The sequence below is a fragment of the Notamacropus eugenii genome, chromosome 3 (genome assembly GCF_028372415.1).
Source record: "Notamacropus eugenii isolate mMacEug1 chromosome 3, mMacEug1.pri_v2, whole genome shotgun sequence".
Taxonomy (NCBI): domain Eukaryota; kingdom Metazoa; phylum Chordata; class Mammalia; order Diprotodontia; family Macropodidae; genus Notamacropus; species Notamacropus eugenii.
Genome location: NC_092874.1, coordinates 159,122,071 through 159,144,444, shown reverse-complemented (window position 1 = coordinate 159,144,444; position 22,374 = coordinate 159,122,071). Strand labels below are relative to the sequence as shown.

Below are 22,374 nucleotides of genomic sequence, written 5' to 3'. Positions count from 1 at the left end.
TGTTGCTGCTGTAGAAATAATAAAGATTTTATCGATGCCTTTAAAATAAGTGGAACAGACCAGTAGCAAAGTGAGAGGGCCATATTTATCCTTTTCAGTGTTATAGAACTATTGCCACCTGCTGGGATTCTTTAGCAGGAAGTCCTTTCAGAAAAGGATTTTTGCTGCCTGGGCCAGACCATTCCAGCCAAAATTGATCACGATATTGGAAAAGTATGTGCAGACTCGGAATGGGGGAGAGAAGATAGGTCTTTAGTTTATTCTTCTCTCATTTTCTTGCCATGCATTGCATTATTGAAGGTGGTCCTCCTGTGTCTGACTAGACACATGGGTTAGGGAAAGAGATTCCTAAAGAACTAAATAATCCAAGCTATTCACCTTGGATAAGATCAAGCCATTTTTCCTCTCTTTTTCCTAGTCTTCTTTTTTGACTCAGGTAAGTATTTAGTAGAGAGCCCCTATCACTATTTAGAAAGGGAGAGGGGAGAGAAATGCTGAAGGATGTGAGTGATTAAATTTAAAATTGAGTTTTCCAATTGTGTGTCTATGTTTATGTGTAACAGACATAATCTAAATAGGCATATATGTATGTCTGCAGTTAGATCTTAGATCTCAGGGATAATGTCCAAATTGCTTAGGCTGACTTTTAAGACTTTGTAGTTTTTGAATGCCACTCAGACCCAATCAATTGCATCTCTCAATAGTCCCCTTGGCACCTTCAGCTGTTAAACCTGTACATTCAGCAGACTCATTCCCTCTGCTTAGAGTGTTTTCCCCTCAGCATCTTTGATCATGTTGTTTTCCCCAGCCCTCTCCTTCCTTTCCCTGCTTCTCCTGTTTTTCTGATTCCCCTCTTCCTGTCCATATTCTATGGTCCATCTTAAATCCTACCTCCATTATGACTTCCCTGATCTCAGTTGCCCATTTTATCTCACAGAACTTACCTTTATAACATATTCTGGCATGTAATCATAAAGTACTATGATGGACAATCACATATCATGTCCTGTTATGTTCATAAATATTGCTCCTCCAACTAAATTATAGGTTCCATAAATACAGGAGCCTAGATTTATTTTTGTGCCTTTTCCCCATACCTCTTCTCCATCTCTCACACACTTACTATAATACTGAGTACAAAGCACGTGTTCAATAAATAATAATGCAATTGATTGTAATAGCCAGCATGCTTATAGTGCTTTAGTTTACAAAGTGCATTATACTTATTATCTCACTTAATTCTCACAATGATAATGTAAGCATCAGTTCTTGTTATTGTGCTAAATAATATTATTAGAGAAAAGCTATGCCTGTAGGAGAAAGATATAGAAGATCCTTATATTTGAGCATTATATACATATTGCTTATGTGAGATGATGGGACTTTCTGTAGTTTTATTCTAAGAAAAGGGGGGAACAAAGGGAATTTTACTTGATTTTGAATAAAAACACCTAGCAAAGTATAGAAAGATTGGAACTAAATAATTTGTGTGAACCATTCACATGTGAAACTGAAATGTGTTGACACCTGACCTATTTGAGGGATATCATTGTGAAAATGAGCCATGTAGAGGACTTAGGTCAATCCAAATGCCTTCAACAGTGTGCTATTATCCTCCCTCATTTGCATAGTAGGTACCTACAGAATTGAAGAGGCTGGGGCTTCTTAGTATCAGGGTAAAGGAAAGACTGAATCAAGGCTTTGTCTTGGTGTGCAGATTAGTCAACAAAGAAAGGAACTGAGTGGGAAAACAAAGTGCTGATGTGTTTATACCTGAAACACTATTATAATAAAATGATGAACAGAAGCTCATATATTGCTGAATCTAACCTTTGAGTTTTGCTTGTTTATCACTGGGGCAGATTAAATTTGAAGATGGTCAGTTTCTCTCCAGTCTAATATTAATAGACAGCAAATTTGTCTGAAATAATAGCAGTAGACTCCAAACAAATTTAATGGTTAAAAACTAATTTTGAGGAAAGCTAAACACCGATGTTTTTCTTCTGCATGTATGGTATATTACAGCATCATTTAATCATTAGAAGGATCTCATATTCAGTTAAGAAAAGGTTAAGACAGACGACCAGAATATAGAGGGTTTAGAGTTCTCAGTATAACATTTGTAAGGCAACTCCATTGTCTAAAACAGACATATTAGTTTGCTAGGTAAGCTCTTTGTGAATAGGGATTGTTTCATCATTGGTTTTTTATCGCCAGCACCTAGCAAATTTATTGTTCTGTAAAATTTGGATTCAGTCAAAAGGCTACACTTAAGAATTTAGAAGGCCACTTGTGGTCTCAGGGCTTCAGGTTCCTCACCCCTGACCTAGCACAATTTTTGACACACAGCAAGTGCTTGATAGATGACTGGCTAGCTCACAGATTCAGTTTATACATTTTAGGAGGTGAAAGTACAATGAATTAAACATAGAGCAGTTTGTATTATGTGATTTTTGTAATAACAATTAACTACAATATCTACATACAAAACAAATTTCAGAGAAATTCTATTTTGGTCCACATTGGTATTAACAGAGTCTGTGGATCAATGGGGTGCTTAAAAAATATGTCCATTGCATGATGCATATTTTCTGATATAAGACAGTATTCTGACTTCCTAGACTGGTTAGTTACCTTCCTATGACTTCTACTTTAGGGATCTAGTTTTTATTTTATTATAACCTATTGGATCATTATAGGGTGAATAACACACTCTGTCAATAACTGAGAAAGTACAAAAAAAATTTGTTTTAAATTGGTTTTTAGGACTTCTGGGGGGAAAGTAGCCCTGGAAGAGGCTTAAATTCTTGGTCTTCTAGACACTTTTTACATGGTGATTAAGTTCTCATTTTGTTCTTGATCTGGTTGAAAGAGTCAAATCTTAGATAGCTTCACATTCAGGGTAACCTGACACCATCCTAAATATGTTTTAAATTTGATTTCACAATGTACCATCTATGGTTACACCATTCTGAAGCTGACTGAAAGGACATTTTTATGCTAACATTTAAAAAAAGAATTTTATAACATCCTAAGCTAGAATACTGTATTAAAGTCTCATTTTAAAAAATTTCATGGTTGAAAAGACTGATGTTTTAATACAACAATGGTGTCCTTTTTTGTGATGTCTTAGGCTATCAATATGCTAATATTTACTTTTCTTTTGGTAGTTGAATGTATGACTTGCAATGGGGAAAGTTATCGAGGTCCCATGGATCATACTGAATCAGGCAAGATATGTCAGCGCTGGGATCATCAGACACCACACCGACACAAATTCTTGCCAGAGAGGTAAAGATGTCTCCTGATTCCATGTTGGCTCTACTTTTGAAAGTTCTTATATCATCTTTCAAGCCCTTTGACATTTTCACTTTGGGAATGATATTGCTTGTGCCAGTAGACCAATAAACACAGAGTCAGAAATCTCCCCTTAATATGTATGATACTTTTGACACAGTTCTCAGGACCATCAGAGTGCTGGGAAAAAGAGTTCATGATGAGGACATAATTACAGAGTTATAGCTCCATCTGGCACTAACGCAAGCCCCCAGTGGTTGGAATTCTCACCATCAGGATAGTTCTGGGGACAATAGTAACTGACAGGGTATGGTAGAACATTTATATGACTCACTTCCACAACTCTTCATATCTTGGTGGAAGGGGGAGGTGTACAAGAGGAAGATTCATTAACAGTCCTGCAGGTCTGAACTACAGGAGCAGAGAATTTAAATTGGCTATTACTGCTAATATTGGCCTGTATGCCTATCTAGAACAGTGTTGTATAGTGAAAGGAGTGCTGGATTTAGAGTCAGAGGAATTGAGGTTAAATCTGTTTTGCAACTTATTACCTACGTGATCTTGGGCATGTTACATTCTTTTGGGGTTTGGTTTCCTTATCTGTAAAATGAAGGGTACAGATTATTTCTAAAGTCCCTTCAAACTGTAAATCTATAATCCCATGAAATAAGATTCTTTCTTTTTCAGTGACATGAGCCTTTTCTGATTCAGGATATACCTCTTTTCAGGATATATATATATATATATATATATATATATATATATATATATATATATATATATATATCTGATGAGAAGTGGAGATTTAAAACAAATACAAGCCTAAAGCACAGGGTTGTTCTGATGAATTAGCCAGGCTGATGTTTATATGGAAATTGTACAGTGAAGATGCATCGAAACTCCCAATTTTTTCTTTCTCCAAGATGCAGTTTGGGTCTGAATTATTTTGATATTATCTCCATTGTCCATTTTACTTTACCTTGAAATTTTATGGTTCTTTTTAGTAAGTTTCTTTAATTTTAAATATATGAACAAAAATACATACAAATAATTACAAGGAAACTTCATTTCCCCCCTTTTGTTTGGCATTTACTAAGACATTTGTTTGGACCTTTTCTGTTTAAACCCTTACTTTAAAAAATAGCACCTCTCTTTTAGGTAATGCCACAGGGAATATGGTAACAATGAAAATCAAGCAACGATTTCAGACTCTGATAAGTTTCATGTAGAAGAAAGCAATACATAAGTATTTGCTTTTTTACTACTGTGAGGATGAGGACATGACCTAGAAATGCTCTATTATCAGAACAAAGCTGTCATTAATCATGGAACTATTGAAACATAATTTTCAATTTAAACTTAGATATCCTACAAAAGGACCAGTTTTCTTAAAGAGCGCTCTATGGCAGGTCATGTTTATATAATCCATTTTTAATTGGGTTCTATGAGACAGGGATTTTTGATTCTGGGCCACCAGAAAAGCCTTAAATAATTAGCAGAGTTAACCCTATCTGGTGCCCCCCACACAATAGCATGTGAATGTCAACCTCATGGTTGATAGGTAGCAAATTCTAATAATGTACAACCCCAGTGAAACTCCCGTTTCTTGATTCACGGGATCTGTGCTTAGTTGAAAAGCACTCCTTGAACAGAGGGCTGGGTGGTGTTTCCAGGCAGATTTACATGACACTTTTCTTGGTGTGGTTTGCAGATATCCTGACAAGGGCTTTGATGATAATTATTGCCGCAATCCTGATGGCAAGCCGAGGCCATGGTGCTATACTCTTGACCCTGACACCCCTTGGGAGTACTGTGCAATTAAAACATGTGGTGAGTTAGAGACAAATTTATTGCTTCCTTTTCCTCTTGAGGGCTAGGTCTAAGTGGACAATTATCCACAAGATAGGTTAATAGCTCATTCCACCCATTCTTTGAATTTTACTGTTTTTTTAATTAAAAAAAAAGTTTTGATTATAGTATTCATTCTTTCACATGCAGGTAGTGTCGTTCATTTCAAAGTACTTTTTACCTGTAATTTCATAAGCAAGGTAATGTTCTTTGTTGTATCAAGTGGATGAACATATGGAGAGAAATTGAGGTTAACAGACATGTTCAAGGTCTCAGAGTCAAAGAAAAAGTGAAAACTGAGACCTCTGTTTTTCTACTTCTGGTCCTGCAGTCTTTCGGTTACAGAACATTTTCTCCCCAGAGAGAATCCATGTGCTGCCAATGTACCTTGAGCTCTCTCTTGATGAATGACACATATAGGAATTAAGGATAATAAGCATAATAGAAACTTCTAACACCTTCAGTGCACCACTAGCTAATCCCTGTCTAGCTGTCTGCTTTCATATACAGTTTGCACCACACAATTCCAGTTCAACTTACCTTTCTGCTCCTCTCCTTCAGTAGCCTCTTGCCTTCACATAAGTCTTCAACCAGGCAATTTCATGACTCAATTCAACTTTTTTTTAAAAGCATTCATTAAGTATTTACTGTGAGCAAAGTACTGTGATAAGCACTGGAAACAGAAAGCCTTAAATAAAATTTTATGTCCTTAAGGTTGGGAGGGTTAGGGGAAAGAGGAGTTGTATTATCTGTCCTGGCAAGTAGAATAAAAGATAATTTTAGTAGGGACAATTCCTATAATAAACTCTCTTATGTTTCCTGAAATCACATTTCTTGGCTCTGTGCTGCTTTCTCTGATTAATTCTGCCAATTTTAAAAGATTAAATGTCTGCTCTGTACAAGGTGAGAGGCAGTGTTCTATAGTAAATAGTGAGAATTTAAAGTGAGAATATTTGAGTTCAAGTTCTAACTGTGATACATAATAGCTGTAAGTCACAACTTTTAATTCTTTTCCCCCAAAATTTATTAATTTATTTGTTTTCAGTTTTCAACAATCACTTCCCTAAATTTTAAATGTTCTTCCTCCTTCCTGCTCCCACGCTAAGATGGCATGCAATCTTATATGGGCTCTACACATACATTCCTATTAAACACATTTTCACATTGATCATGTTGCATAGAAGAATTAAAACAAATGAGAGAAACCATGAGAAAAACTAAACAAAGTCAAACATAACAATAGAGAAAACAGTCTGCTTCATTCTGTGTTCTGACTCCATAGCTCTTTCTCTGGATGTGGATGGCATTTTTCATCATTAGTTCTTTGGAAATGTTTTCGGTCCTTGCATTGTTGAAAAAGGCTAAGTCCATCAAAAACAGTCCTTGCATACTGTGGCTATTACTGTGTATCATGTTCTCCTGGTTCTGCTCATTTCACTCAGCATCTGTTCATATGAGTCTCTTCAGGTTTTTCCAAAGCCTGTCTGTTCATCATTTCTTATAGCACAATAGCATTCCATTACATTTATATACCACAACTTTTCAGCCATTCCTCAACTGATGGGCATCCCTTTGATTTCCAGTTCTTCACCACCACAAAAAAAAGAGCTGCTATAAATATTTTTTTTTCACATGTGGGTCCTTTTCCCATTTTTGTAATCTCTTTGGGACATAGCCCTAGAAGCTGTATTGCTGGGTCAAAGGGTATGCATATTTTTGTAACCCTTTGGGCATAGTTTCAGAATGCTCTCCAGAATGACATGACCTTTAATTCTTTAAGATGATTATTCACAGATGAGTTGCTTATCTCCATTAGTGGAGGGAGTTTCCATATCATGGAGATTCCAATGTGGATGAAAGCACAGATCTAGACACTTCCCTCTATGTATTCTGACACTCCTCCAAAAAAATGTTAGGCAATGTGGACATAAATGTGAATACACACTCACACACAATACCTATATAGAGGTGTTACTGGAGTTAGGGGGAAGCTAAGATTTAATGATCCTGAACCCCCACCTCTTAAGCTTCATCCACTTTAACCCTTCCCCTCCCATGTCTTATTCTAACTCCTTTAACTCTTTGGGTACTATGGGATTCCTGATCTAAGCTGAGTTTCTTTTTAAATTAATTAATTTGTTTTCAGTTTTCTACAATCACTTCCATGTATCTTAGATTTTTCCCCTTTCCTCCCCTACTTTCCCCCTCCCTTTGCCATATGTTGAGTTGTTTTCAGTTGTGTCTGACTATGACCCCATTTGGGGTTTTCTTGGCAAAGGTACTAGCATGGTCTGCCATTTCCTTCTCCAGCTCATTTTACAAATGAGGAAACTGAGGCAGACAAGGTTGGTTAAGTGATTTGCCCAGGATCACACAGCTAGTAAATGTCTGAAGCTGGATTTGAACACAGAAAGATGATTCCTTTTTGACTCCAGGTCAGCATTCTCCTCTATGCCACCTAGCTACCCCTATGCCTCTTAGCTGTCCAAAAGTTGTTCAGTCAATTACTTTTAGTCATATCCAACTCTTTGTGATCCCATTTGGGGTTTTCATGGCAAATATAATAGATTGGTTTTCCATTTACTTCTCCAGATTATTTTACAAATGAGGAACTGAGGCCAACTGGGTTAACTGACTTACCCAGAGAAACACAGCTAATAAGTGTCTGAGGCCAGATTTGAACTCACAAACTTGTTTTCCTGACTTTAGATCTGGTGTTCTATTCACTAGTTGATCTATATTGAACAAATTTCCCTTAGTTCTTAACCTATTTCAGAAAAAAAAGGATTTTGTCTACATGACCCATTGTAAGTCTCTCTTCTTTCATGATAAATTTATTAACTGGATCACTCTTTTTATCACCTTTCCTACCCTATTACTAGGGTACTTCAACATTCATCTCAGTGATCTGCCAGGAACCTTAATCTATTGGTTTTCTCAATTTCCTCAATTCAATGACTACTCCATTCCAACTCCTATTTGTACATCATACCTTATACCTCACCATTACAAGGAATCATCTACTTCTGTAAAAAAAACAAAACAAAACAAAACAAAACACCAAACCTGACATTCCTCTATATGACCATAATTTCCTATGATTCCTTCTCTCCCTGTATCTTAGTTTTTCTAAAAAATATTCTTTGCCTTCATTTCAACCTCCAAACCTACCTTCTGCAGGAAGTCTTTTCCTGTTCCTACAACTAATACCTTTCCCCCAATATTAGTTTTAATTTACACTATATGCATATATATTTGTGTGTCTGTGTATGTATTTACATATTTTCTGTGTGCAATTTTGTTTTGCACATTGTGTCCTCCATTATAATAGGAGTCTTTTGAGAGCAGGAATGGTGTTTTTGCTCTTCTTTATATTTCCAGATGCTTAGCATAATTCCTAGTACATTATAAGTATATAATACACATCTGTTAACTGACTCCCCTCCTTACTACTTCTGTTTGTTACTACTAATGCTCCAATTTCCCTTTCCTCCTTTCTCAGTTTCATTTCTACAGTTAACTAGTTCAACTCCACTCTACCACTACTTTGGAGCCTTTCCTCCTGTGTGTTGTCACTATGTATCACTTGCCAAACTACATCCCTTGATTAATATTTTCATGTTACCAGTAAATCCTGAAGAAAGTCATATAACTAAGTTGAGTCAGTATAGTACAAATCTGTGTCATCTAACTTTAACTGTGAACTCATTGTAGCAAGGTAATAATTTTATTCCCCCTAATTGATTCCCTATTCCCCTTCCCACAAAAGTGATTCCAAACCTTAACTTCCCTCAGCAAGCTTCCCCATTTTCTCTCTGCTGAGCACCCTTTTATTTTTTTGAGAACATTAAAATTATTTTCTGTGAGCTCCCTTGTCTCTCTTTCTCTTCAAACCAAAAGTCCTACCAACATCACTTACTCTCTCCTCCATTTCCTAATGAGGTAGCCCTTTTCCTTTGTAAGACTAACTCCTCTACAGGTGCCCTGGATCCCATCCCTGTCTTCTCCAGCAGACTGTACCCACTACCATCACTTCCTTTTATTTTTTCTAATTTTTAGTCTTTATCTACCGACTCCTTCCCTGCTGCTTACAAACATGCCCAGGTCTCCCCCATTCTTAAAATAAAGGAGACCTGAGACTTTGCTATCACTTTGGGCTGCTCTCCTATATTTCTCCCTCTTTTTTGAGAGAGTGCTGCCTATGCTCATTGTCTCTACTTCTTTCACCCAGTCCTCACCCTCTGTGGTTTCAGCCTCATCACTCAGCTGAAACTTCAAAGTCAACAATATTTATTATTTAAATGGTCCTGAGATCTCATCCATTTGGGAATTCCTACACAAAAAGCAAGCCACAGCCTATTTATGCCTGTTCTCATCCTGTGTAACTCTTGTCTGTGTTCTCCTAAAATTTCATTATGTGGGGATTCCCAAGTGTCTCCCAATATTTTGCACGTACCAATGGAGCACTCGGTCCACCTTTCATCCCTCACTCATGTGATGATCTCATCTTCTCTTCCTATTATACAATGACTTGATGACATCCTTTATTGCTGTTTTGCACAGGTCTTCATTGGTCATATTGTGCAGCCTTCTCACACTTACCACTGATCTCTCTATTGCTCTTTGCATATGTTTATTTGTTGTTCCTCAGAAGCAATGAGCTGCCCTGTCTTGTTGCCATTGAATAACACCAGTAAAATGGTAGTATGGAAAAGATGGCCTTTTGTTTCATGGAAAGAAGGGGTTCATTAAAAAAAATCTGCAATTCCTAATGGCAGTCATGCCTACTCTAGTCTTCCTTTTCAACTTAGTGCTCAGTTTTTTTGTTGACCATTTGTATTGTTTATTCCAGACAAATATATTATTGGACAAGTTCTACAGCATGTCCATCTAAATGCATGTTAAAATCTGGTCAGCCAATAATCTTCATTGCTTTAGTTTTTCCTCTGTATACTGTCAGGCCAAACTTCCCTGAATGTGTAGAGATCTCTTCCAGGAGTTCTTTATGCTGTGATAATTCAGATACCTGATCTATGTCCCTGCCCAGACAAAGGGTAATCCATTGCCATATAAAAGTAGATTTCAGAAGTGGCTCTGAAAAAAAGTTTCAAATTTCTTTCAGCTATTTTACTAGTATGGATTGTACATTCAGAGTTATGCACTCAGTGTGGAAGATTTAACTTCTGGGTCTGGTGGGGAAAGTTTGGGTTAGAGCAAGGGAAGAGGGATTCATCTTCAATCAGGAGAAATCGAAGTTAAGCAAAATAATTACTTAAAGAGAAGGTTTCAAAGCAAAATATAAAGCAAGAAGGGGAAGAAGATGGAAAGACAGGAGAGAGAAAATGAATGAGCCTATCGAGGTGCTAAAAAGGAGGTGAGGAGTTAACTAGATGCTCAGAAGACTCCAGAGCTGAAGACTACCATAGAGTCAGTCTTAACTGTTCTCCATGAGAGCTAACCATAAGAACTACTCCAGTAAACATAACAAAGGATTTGAAAACCCAGTTTTATAGTAAAAACAGTAATAATAATAATTACAATGACAGTAGCTAGTATTTGTATTGTTTTCTGACTTGTAAAGTGCTTTGCATATATTATTTCAGTTGACCATCACGAGGAAGTTGTTATAATCCCCATTTTAGAGATGAGGAAACTGAGGTTGAAAGAATCTTGTTGTCCAAAGTTCAGTCTAGTCTCCTTTCCACAAAACAGTGTAAAGGAGTAGATGGAACACCTTTATGCTCTCCAAGTTATCAGGGAGAATGAAGGGTTCCTTAATAAGCTCAAGAGCTTCAATGTGTAAAGAAAGAGGAAAAAAGAAATGAAGATGAAGAGGGAAATCCTGAAAGAGAAGAAGCATCATAGAAAGCTTCGAGTTAAATAAAGATAGGGGCTCTTCTTATAGAAGAGGGAGCTGCTCCTTTTCATCTAAGGAATGCCCATGTGGTTCTACAGTGCTATCAAATGAGAGGTTATCCAGTAAGGGCCAGAGGAAGAAGAGACAAGTCATGGTAATTAGTGACTGCCTGCTGAAGCAGCATTTTGTTCAGCTAGTAATAGAGAAGGCTGCCATATTCTTGGAGGATGTGTAACCAATCAATCAACAAGCATTTATTAAATGCATATAATGTTCTGGTCACTGTGCTAGGCACTGGGGATACATAAATAACAAGGAATGAAAGAATTCCTAATGACAAGGAGTTTATATTCTGTTGAAAGAAGACAAAAAAGTATGTAAATAATAATTATTTACAAATTATATCTAAGATGTAAGGGAGGACCTCTTTACTCTGATAGCTATTAAATATATTTTTAAAAATTCATATACAAATAAGAGATTCTGCCAGAAGGACCAATAAAAAAACTTTCTAAGTGTTATGAAATTTCAGACAAGAAACGATGTTAAGGGCACAGGTAACTCTTTGATCACTATACCTGATGAATAACACTGATTAAAAAAAAAAAGAGGCAGATTTGGGAAAAGAGTATGTCAAGAAGATAAAATTTAGCATGTTTTAGATGTTTAATTTTGGATTTCTGTGTCACAGATTAAAATATAGGATTGATGGGCTTTTGGTCAGGGATAGAGTATGCCTAACAAGAGATAAAAAGAATATATTTGTTTGGAATATTGCAAATCTAAGCAAAAAGACTTTAAAAGGTAAATGAAAGGTAATAGTTCATTGAAAACAGAGGGTTTTTATTTTATTTTATTTTTTAAGAGCAGAATCTTTTACCTTTCTTTGTACCTCCGGCACTTAGCACAATGCCTGGATCATAATAGGTGCTTAATGTTGATTGACTATATAGGAGACAAGTGTATTTTTATACTGTTAGATACCATAGGTAGTAGCTATGAGGCAGAAAGTAGAGTACAGAATAACAATAGAAAAAGCCAGAAATTCATGACTTCAATTCAAAGGAGACAGAAAAACAAATCCATGACTTTCAAGCTTGTATTATAAACAGGTAAGACAATGTTAGAGATGCTAAGTCAAGGAAATAAATTTGAAATCCATTTTCATTGGAAGTTAGTATGATGAAATCCATAACAAGATTATGCCTCTGGACAGATGTACCTCACCAGGGTACTTAAAGAAATGATCAGCATAACTAATTTCTCTTTATTAGTGACTTTTTAAACATTTTGATTAATTCTAGAGGTACTGAAAGCATAGAAAAGATTTTTTAAAAGAGATACTGAGTAACGATTGTTTATTGTAAATCAGAGGACTTGCGTTCATTTCTTGGTCAAATTCTAGAATGCATTATTTCAGTGGAAGATGAGTAAATAACCAGAAAAAACAAGTGGTGTTCCCAAAGAACCAGTATGAGTGCATTAAGAATAATTCTTAGGAATATATAAAAGGAATCTCTTCCAGGAGGTTTTCTCCTTATTTCCACAGCTTCTCCTGCCTTTTCTTCAGAGGCTACCTTGCTTGCATTCTGTAATTATCTTTTATGCCTTTTTTTACGTTATTTCCTTTATTAGAATGTAAGCTCCCTCAGGGCAAGGTTATTTTGGCTTTTTCTTTGTATCCCCAGTACTTAGCACAGGACTTATTAAAGTGTAATAAGTGGTAAGTTGTTTTGTTTTGTTTTTTAAGCTTTTTGACTGATGGATTTTGGGGTAGAAAGGTGAGAAAAATCCAACTCTTTCATTTTGGAGATGAGCAGACTGAGACACAGAGAGGTTAAGAGATTCTCCACACAAGGATTCAAGGAAAAGGCAGGATTTTAACTCAGGCTCTCTGACTAAAACTCAGACCCTCTCTACTGAACTACATCAAATTAACTGCACCCCTACCCCCCTTTTGATGGATTTAATAAATTGGATGATCAGGGGAATGCTGATATTCTTTACATAGATGCTAGCAAACCATTTGACCAAGTCATGTTATTCCTGCAGAAAGGAGAGATGTAGGGTAGATGATATTTTAGTTGCATGATTTCAACATTGTTTGAATGGTCAGACCTAAAAAATAACCATCAGTGTTTTGATGTCACCTTGGTAGGAAGGCCTACAGCGAAAGGCCTCAAATATCTGCTTTTGGCCTTGTGCTATTAATCATTTTATTAATGACTTGAAATGAAGGCAAAAATTTTTTATCAGTTTCTCAGATGATGAAAACCTAGGAAGAGCTGTAGAGTCCAGATCTAAAAAGAATTTGACAGTCCAAAAGATAATAGAATTTAATAGGGATAAATATAAAGTCTGTCATCTGGCCTTTAAAAATAGTTTAACAAATGTAGATGAAGAATCATGGCTAGATGCTTGAGGAAAAAGAGAAACTATGTATCCAGTGGAATAAAAGTTCAAAATGAGCTAATAGTATGCTCTGTGCAACAGTAAGTACCCCAACATACACAGGGGGGCCTGCTATCACAGATTCTTAGATCTACATTCATAAAAGGAAATCAGTTTTTGAAGGGTTAACAATTACTTTAATCAAGCATATGTATCACTCCTTTAACCAAGTACATATATTATTCAGTTAGTTCAGGAAGTCAGCACCCTGAACTTCAAAGAAAATACAGAGAAATCAAAAGATCTACAGGCATGGCCTCCTCTGTCTGAATTCAACAGACAATTGGATCCCAACTGTCTGACCATAGTTTCCAGAGGAGGAACCAGGATTTCTGGGTTCTCAAAGCCTGGGGCCTCCTTGGTGGCTTCCCAGAATCTTCATCTGGCCAAAGAAACACTTCCAGTCAATAAGCCCCAAACTAATCAATACACATGGATTCCTCTGCCTGATCATAATTCAACACATAAGGACAGCTGTCTAACTATCTTTACCAGAGAGAGAAGTAGGACCTCTGGGTTTACAAAACCTTAGTGGCTTCCCCAAGTCTTCATCTGGCACTCAAAGCTTCTTACCAAAAACTAAGCCCCAAAATAAAAACCTCAACTCAGAGTATTTATATCTTTTTTAGAACCAAAGGACATCCCAGACCTTAAGAACCAGTGCCTCATTAACAAAAGGCTTGGGCCTTTCCACAAATCTTCTCTAATCAAACTTCCCTTAATGGGTGGGGAAGATCTTTAATCACATTAACAATACAAACACATACACTGTTTCTAGTTGAAGAAACTCTTGTTTCTGTACTTTACTCCTAGTAAAGACTCTTGATTGATAAAGGCCAGATTCAATCAGACACTTGATTACACTAAAACAAAGACAGCAAAAGATCCTAATTTTACTTGCCATCAAAATATGTTAATAAACAATAATGGCTCCACTAATGGAGGCAAGGGGTCCAGGATTTGGAACTGAATAATTTCCTTGTGCTCTATCCTGGTCATACTATATCTTGTATACTGAGTTCAGTTCCAGCAACTTCATTTTAGGAGAGAAACATGAGTTGGATAGCATTCAGATGAGAGAAACAAGGATATGGTGAAGAACCTTTAGATCATGCCATCTGAAGATCAGATTAAAGAACTTGGCATATTTTATTAGAGATAAACAGATTTAGGGGAAATAGGTCTCTCCACATACTTCAGGCACTTTTCTGTTGAAAAGAGCTGTAGACCAGTTCTCCTTAGCCTCGGAATGGTGAATTTGGAGCAATGGATGAAAGTTGAAGAGTCAAATCTAGGCATATTTAGGTCACATTTCCTAGCAATTGAAACTACTTAAAGAATGAGCTGCATCAAGACTTGGTGAGTTACTCTTCCTTGGAAGTCTTCAGATATAGGCTGGGCAACATGTAGCCTGAACTTTCTGTTCCAATGCATCATAGGCTAATCTGACAATTTTACATGTTGATTGCTTCAGTTATTGGTTGAGTCCAAGTTTTACAGAACAAATCCTTTTGTTAAGAGGATTTGTTCTGTGAAGTTTGGTTTTAGTCAAAGGGCTGCACTTGAGGACCTAGAGGGCCACATGTGACCTTGAGGCTGCAGATTTCCCTTCCCTATTTCTATAAACAAGAGCTATTAAAATGTCATGTAAACCTCAAAACTTCAAAAATCCATGACTTGATACATTAAACCTTAGTAAATGACCTTTGTTAGTTCCAGGGGATGGATAAATGGTATCATGTGAAGCCCAATCCCCTGGCGATGATGACAATAATAATAGCTGCTGTTTATACTTTGCTTTAAGGTTTGCAAACTGCTTTACCTCTTATGATTTTATCCTCATTAACAACTCATTGTAAATATTATTAGCCCTATTTGACAGGTAAGTATATTACAGTTCAATAGATAGCTTTTCATGGTGAGTCACATGACCAGTAAGTTTCAGTGGTAGGATTCAAACCCAGGTCTTTTCTAACTCTCTTTTTGCTATGCTATATTACTTCTCCATATTTAATATGACTTATCCTTGGACAGTAGACATCTTATCTGTTACTCTGTTGACAACTTATAGTTAGACAACTTATCTGTTACTTTCCATACCCAAAGCCTTTCCACCTAGGTTGTACTTGAAGAACCTAGATCCAACTCTATGTCACAACTAGGTGTCAGAGCAGAAACTTCTTAAGGAAAATACCATAAATATAACATAAAAACTTAGGCATCTATATCCATACTCTTTAAGGAATAAGTTGTTTTGGAAAGCTAAGTTTTCTAGAGACCTGATGGTTGCCTTGTTTTTATATTTTTGTTTAGAGGAAATATTCTAAAATTCATTACAATTTTTTTTTTAAATAAGGTATATGTTATTTAAAGATTTCCTTAATATTTTAGGCAGGAGTTCTTAACCCAGGCTTTATGAACTTGTTATTTTAAAAATGTTGATAACTGTATTTTAATGTAATGAGTTCCTGCTATAAATCTATGTATTTTATTTAGTGCACTTAAAAACATTTTTCTGAGAAGACCTATATCAGATTCACTAGACTGAGAAAGGGATTCATGACACAGAAAGTTTAAGAGTCTCTGTGTTGGGGCATCCTTCCTACTTCTGAATGCTATGTTGCTCTGGATGGGGCAGTGAGGTGGTTCACTAGCTGGAGGAATGGATTTGGACTCAGGAACAGTGGAGTCCCAATCTTGCCTCGGATACTAGCTGTGTGATCCTGGGAAAAATACTTAACCTTTGTCAACCACGGATTCTTCATCTATAACGTGGAAATATCAATAATATCTACCCTTCTAGATTGCTGTAAGGATCAAATTAGAAAACATTTTGTAAACCTGAAAGCATTTCCATAAATGCTGTCTATTGTTGTTGTGACTGCTGCCGTAGCTGTTAATGCATCACAAAGTTGCGTTAGATTCTTTGGCAGACATGTCATTCTTACATTTGCACTTAGTTTGCAATTCAATAAAACCCAGAGGGTTTTTTTCTACAAAGTTGTGCCTGGTCACCTATCCTTAAACCTATTTGTGTGTAGTTGATTCTTTCAGCCTAAGTACAGGGTTTTCTATTTATCCCTGTTAAATTTTATTTTATTCAATTTGATCTGTCATTTTAACATGTTGAGATTTTTTGTGGGGGAAGAGGCAGGGATCCTTATTTTATCAGCCGCTGAGTGTGTTACTCTTTGCAGCTTTGTTTCTTCAGCCAATCTGATAAACAAATCAGCTGTCTTTAGACTGATAAAAATACTTTATTCAAGCTGTTAATGAAAATCTTAATGAGAACATGGTCAAAGTATTCTTGGGTACTCCACTAGAGGCCTTACTCCAAATTGACATTGATCCATTAATGAATACTTTTTCCATCTAGACATTCAACAAGTTCCAAATCCATATAACACCCACAACCACACAACTGTCAGGTTTATGCCTCTATTTCTTGTCTGCAAGATCAGCTTGAGAAACCTTCAACACTTTGCTGAAATTCATACACATTTTATATTGACACTAATATCCATTCTACTCATTGAACTTAGACTAATGTTCCTGCTAAGAAGGAAAATGTTATTAGTCTGGCATGACTTGCTCCTGATAAAAACCATTCTGGCTCTTAGTGACCATTGCCTTCCTTTCTAAATGTTCACCAAACTCTTAATATTCCATTCTACATTTTGTAAGATATTAGAAAATCAAAGATAAGCAGACCTTTTTGAAAATCTAGACATAACATACTCCTCCACAGATCCGTGCCAACTCTTTTATTCTTCAACACTTTTCAAAGATCACTAAAAGCTGTACAGGAATCATATTTGTTTCTACCTTGACATATAATTCATCTGGTTCCGATGACCTGAACTCATGAGAGGTATTTAGGTGCTCTCTTGCAATTTTCCTACTTCTCTTGGGTTTCAACTCTGTTATACTATCTTTAATTTTATCTTTTATAGTCCAAATACAAGAATCTCTTCCTTGATCTTCCTCTAGTTTCTGAAATGGCTAAAAATACCATTTCTTCTTTAGTGTTTATAATCAATCTATGATCATTTTGTGCCTTAGCACCACTCTCATAATTCTTATAGGACCATCACATCCTCCATTAATTGCCCTTTTCATCACATACACATACATACACACACACATATATATATACATATATGTATTTATATATATAAAATTTTTGATGAGTTGCCCGTGCATCTACATTGTTTCCTTTCACCATATACCCCTCCAGATGAAAACTGTTTGTTTCTCTACCATACATATTTTATTCTTAAGAGCTTCCACTACCTCTTGAGCTGACTTCACATTTGTTATTTTGGGTCATAAAACTCTTATCTATATTTTCTCTTTGTTCTTGAATTCCTTTCTTCCCAACTCTCTGGTGCATGTCTGGCTTTCATCTCTTCTGTCATGAATTTAAAGATAGAGTGGTTGCTTCTTACCAAGGTTTCTATCATTTCCACTTTTGTAACCATTTTGTCTTTGTCAGCACAGATTAAGTCTAGAATAGCAGTTCAATTGCCTCCTTCACCCTTGGAAAAATGAAAACTATCATTATGCAAAAGCAGAACTCTGTCTGTTGCTTAGCAAAAAGCTGAGAGTCTGTGCTAGATATCTAAGTAGCTGAAATATATTATAGTTATATTTGTGGACTTTATTGATATGTATGTGTGTATATGGCATGTTTGTATTATTTATGTTTCAGGGATCTGCCTGGAGCCCTGGTGTTAAGTGACTTGCCCAGGGTCACATTGCTAGTATGTGTCAATGACAGGACTTCAACCAGGTCTTCCCAGTGCTGAAGCTGGCTCTATATCTAGCATGTCATATTTCCTCTCCTTGTCATATTATTATTACTATATCTGTGACCTAGTATAGGCAACCAAGTATCTTTGGGTCACTGGGTTCAAATGTTTCCAAATTGACCACCCTCCTTAAGCCTAAAGGGAGGCAAGATGTCACTGTATTAATCATCTGGCAAGGAAGTACAATTTTAGTTGCCTACCAACTGATAGATCACTTGAGCTACCAATCCATTGGTTTCATCAGAGTTTCACTGACTCATGTGCATTCCCAAAATGCTACTGTATGCCAACTGACTACCTGTGGTTTCAGACACCTATTCTAGGACTGTAGCAGTGGGGGTATGTAGGTCTAGCATTAAGGAAAAATTATTCAAAATATCAAAAAATAAAGTCTACAATACTTACATAACTCTAAATTCCCAACCATCTCTGTGCTGTCCTCTCTATAGTCATTCACATTCATAAGACTTAATTAGCACAATATGATCATATAATTTACATAACAAATATGGAATGAAATTGGTCAGGTGTTTCTATATATAACAGTCTTTCTCTAGCTGTCTCCTAAACCTCCTCTTGATGCCTTCTTAGGGCATCTTATGGGGTCATGGGACTCCCTAAACCCATAACTCATGGAGACACAACAAGACAAGGGAGTGTATCAAGGATTTCATATCAGTATCCCAGGAGAAAACAAGAGTAATGAAAGAAATCAGTTTCCTCTTCCTGCTCACCAGCCTATCAGGCATCAGAATACCTCTCAAACTTGAAATTCAAGATCCTCCCTCCAGTCTCTGTATTTTCTCCAGTTTCTAAACTAGTTTCTAAGTTTTGATCTCAAACAATAACATTCGTGGCTGCTATGGTCTACCTCATTAAATCCCATTAGTCTAAAACCCAGAAGAGTGGTCTTGAACATCTGTTGCCCACATAATGATTTGGAAGTCTGACTTTCAAGAACAGTAGAAGGAAGAAGAGGGTAGCTAACCCTTAATGACAGTGTATAGGTCTCATAACAGCCCTCTATCATTCTATTGCATGACTACTTCCTGCTCTCTCTCTCTCTCTCTCTCTTTGTTTCTCTTTCTCCCTCCCTCCCTCCCTTCTTTCTCCTTCTCTCTATTAAAGAATGGAAGAATGGGTCTCCCTATCACACTAAGGCTAGAAGGCTGGAATATAAGGGCTATTTATAGAACTAATCTCACTACTGATCAGCTTTGGAGTTTTGACTTATACCATTTCTAATGTGGGTTGGTTTACCCCTCCTTCAGCAACCTAGTGGCTCTGTGCTCCCAGGGGTTCATTGTAATCATGCTCGACTTACTATTGGACAACTGTTCAGCTTAGCTCAGTGCAGCTCAAAACTCCTGAGCTGAAGAGATACACAAGCCTCAGACTCTGTGGTACCTTGAATTCCAGGCATGTGCCCTAACACCTGGCATTAGTGCTCATCTTGAGAACATTTCTAAAAGTATCCAATAAAGGGGGATAACAGTCATCTCCTCATGGCTGCCAGGATTAACCCAAACCATTTTGCTTGTTTCTCCCTGATTTACCTTCAACCCAGGAGCAGAGTAAAAAAAAAAATTCAAAAAGACAAGAAGGAAAGTCACAGGAAAAATGTTATATATCATCAGTATATATCAAGGCTTTCTTTTTTTTCCTACATTGAGCCTCACTCAAAACTCTCTACCATGTGTTCCCCATATGATTCCTAAGTTTTCTTACATGAGAAATTGATCTTCAAAACACACAATTCTACTTCACCTTCTTTTGTATATTATGTTCCGTTTGACCATGCTCTAATCTTCTAGAGTCAAATTCCTATCCTGGATCACATTCTACCAAGTCTCAGTGGTATCTAAGAGGACAAATCAGTCTATCTCAGTTGAAGTCCCTACCTATACTCCCTAAAGATTTTGATTCTTTGCCCAAGATTTAATCCCTAACTTTCTGTCTTCTTCTGAAGGAATAATTTGCCCTCTCATTAATCACTACGTATTTCAGATTTTATAATCCTCAGAGACTCTCTACCATATGCCAGATATAGAGCATGGGAAGACAACATTTCTCTAATTATATTTATCTGAGGCTGATAAATAGCTATGCTGGTACCAACCTGCAGGGAATCACCTATTGCCCATATTTGTCTCTTCTTTCCCATAAACAAGGAGCTATTTTTTCCTCTTTGGATAGACCTCACCTTTTAAGGGAAGAGCTTGATATCTGTCACATGTCAGATGGGACCACGTCCAGTCTTCTTTCTTCCCCTCCTTCTCACATACTCCAGCTAAAGTTAGCCAGGTGGTGCAGGGGGATGTAGAATCAGGAAAACTTCAGGTCAGATCCTCCTTTAGATATTTGCTATTTACTTCTACTAGCTAGGTATCCCAGGGCAAGTAATGTAAGCCTCATTTTTCTCAGCTGTAAAAAGGAGATAAAATAGCACCTACTTCACAGAGTTGTTGTGAGGATCTTGCAAGGTAACACATATGGTGCTTTGCAACCTTTAATGTGCTGTATAGCTGCTAGCTGTTATTGCTGTTATTGTTATTTCATAGTCTAGTCTTCAGGCACAGGTGAGGATTCCCTTCAGGAAACAAACCTCATTGGCGATCTAATCAATGGCTTGAAGGGTCACATATGACTTGGAAGTTGCGCTAGACACGTTCTTCTTATTTTCAGAGGGTAGTAGTAGGATCAGTAGATGGAATTTTTTTTCCAGGGAGGCAGGTTTTGACTCAAGATAAGAAGGAACATCTTAACAACTAAAGTAGTAGTAAAATGGTATAAATTGCCTTGTAAAGTGACCAGCTCCCCATCATTGGAAAGATTCTAGCATAAGCCAGATTCTTCTTTCAGCTAGGTGGTAGGCTAGATGAGCTCCAATGACTCAACAAACCTCAACATTTGGGGTTACTTGAATTTGTTCTAGGGTATTTTAGAAAATGTTTATTCCAATACCTACAAGTACCTTATTATCAGAAAATGATATCATATTTCTATAGATATGACACCAGGCCATGGCTTTCTTAACCCCCTTCTTAAGATTTGATTTTAACAGAATTTAACAGATTTTAGCAACACTCAAACCGTGTTTTGATATGGCTATTTGACCAAAATACATAACATATAATGGCTTCAGGAAGGATCAGTTGTCTGAATGAATCTCTTTTATAACATTTCGTATTCTAAATAATAACATTGCTACATGTCCCTATCCTAGTTATAAAGCACTCAATGAAACAGTTTCCTTACAACAATTACATGAGGTAGGTAAAGCAAGCAGTATATTATTGCCTTTTCCACAGATGAGAAAACTGAGGTGTCATGTGGTTTGGGGTTTGGTGTGTTCCTAACAGTAAGTGGTAGAGACAAGATTCCATCCTACTGCTGACTGCAGAGGCAGCGTCCTTTCCATGGTATCAAAATGGCATCAGTAGGTAACCAAGCACCCTGCTGTGGCACCTGAATTCAGCCCCTGCCTATATGACCTTTTTTAGCTATGTGACCAAAGGTAATTCACTTGATTTCTCTGCATATCAGTCTCCTCATCTGTGAAAGGGATCAGTATTATGGAATTGGGCTGAAACTCAGTGAGGGTCAGGTGCCCAAAGTCCTTTGCAAACCTAAAGTCATATATAAATGTCAGTTATTATCATTAAAAAAGGTGAACATATTACCAGACGCTAACCTTGTTCCCCCAGGGTGAGCCCTACAATTATCTAAGCAATAGAATAACTGTTCCGTGTCTGATGTGCCTCTAGCATGTCAAAGGACTGACCTTTTCAGGCTGCTAAAGCCCAGCTGAATCCTTGTTTGGCCTCTCCTCTCCCCTCCGGCTGTAAGCAGAGCTTTTCTATCTTTTGTCTCTTTCCCTCTGGCTTTCTTCTCTCCTTTCAACATGTTTTCTGATTGTTGTTGGCATTGTGGCTTCTAATTGCCACCACCTGTACAGGGCTGCTGTGGATCTTCAGGGCTGTTTTCTTTCCTCTTCTCGCTGCTTTTCTTTGTTTTTGTCTCTCCTGGCTCCCATCACTTCTCTCCTGCTCCTTCCCTTCTTGTCCAGGTAGACTGGCTTTTTATGGACAATGTCAAGGAATCAATGTT

The 22,374-nt window shown here is 37.0% G+C and overlaps 1 protein-coding gene across 2 annotated transcripts in view; it reads left to right on the top strand.

Annotated features, from left to right (window-relative positions):
* The window catches only part of HGF (hepatocyte growth factor), a 98,559-nt gene that overhangs the window by 35,060 nt on the left and 41,125 nt on the right, over window positions 1-22,374 (top strand). For both annotated transcript variants that reach the window (XM_072653212.1, XM_072653211.1), the window contains exons 6-7: window positions 3,171-3,291; window positions 5,009-5,127. In XM_072653212.1, coding sequence (XP_072509313.1) covers window positions 3,171-3,291; window positions 5,009-5,127 — 240 coding nt within the window. The remainder of the gene's footprint in view (window positions 1-3,170; window positions 3,292-5,008; window positions 5,128-22,374) is intronic.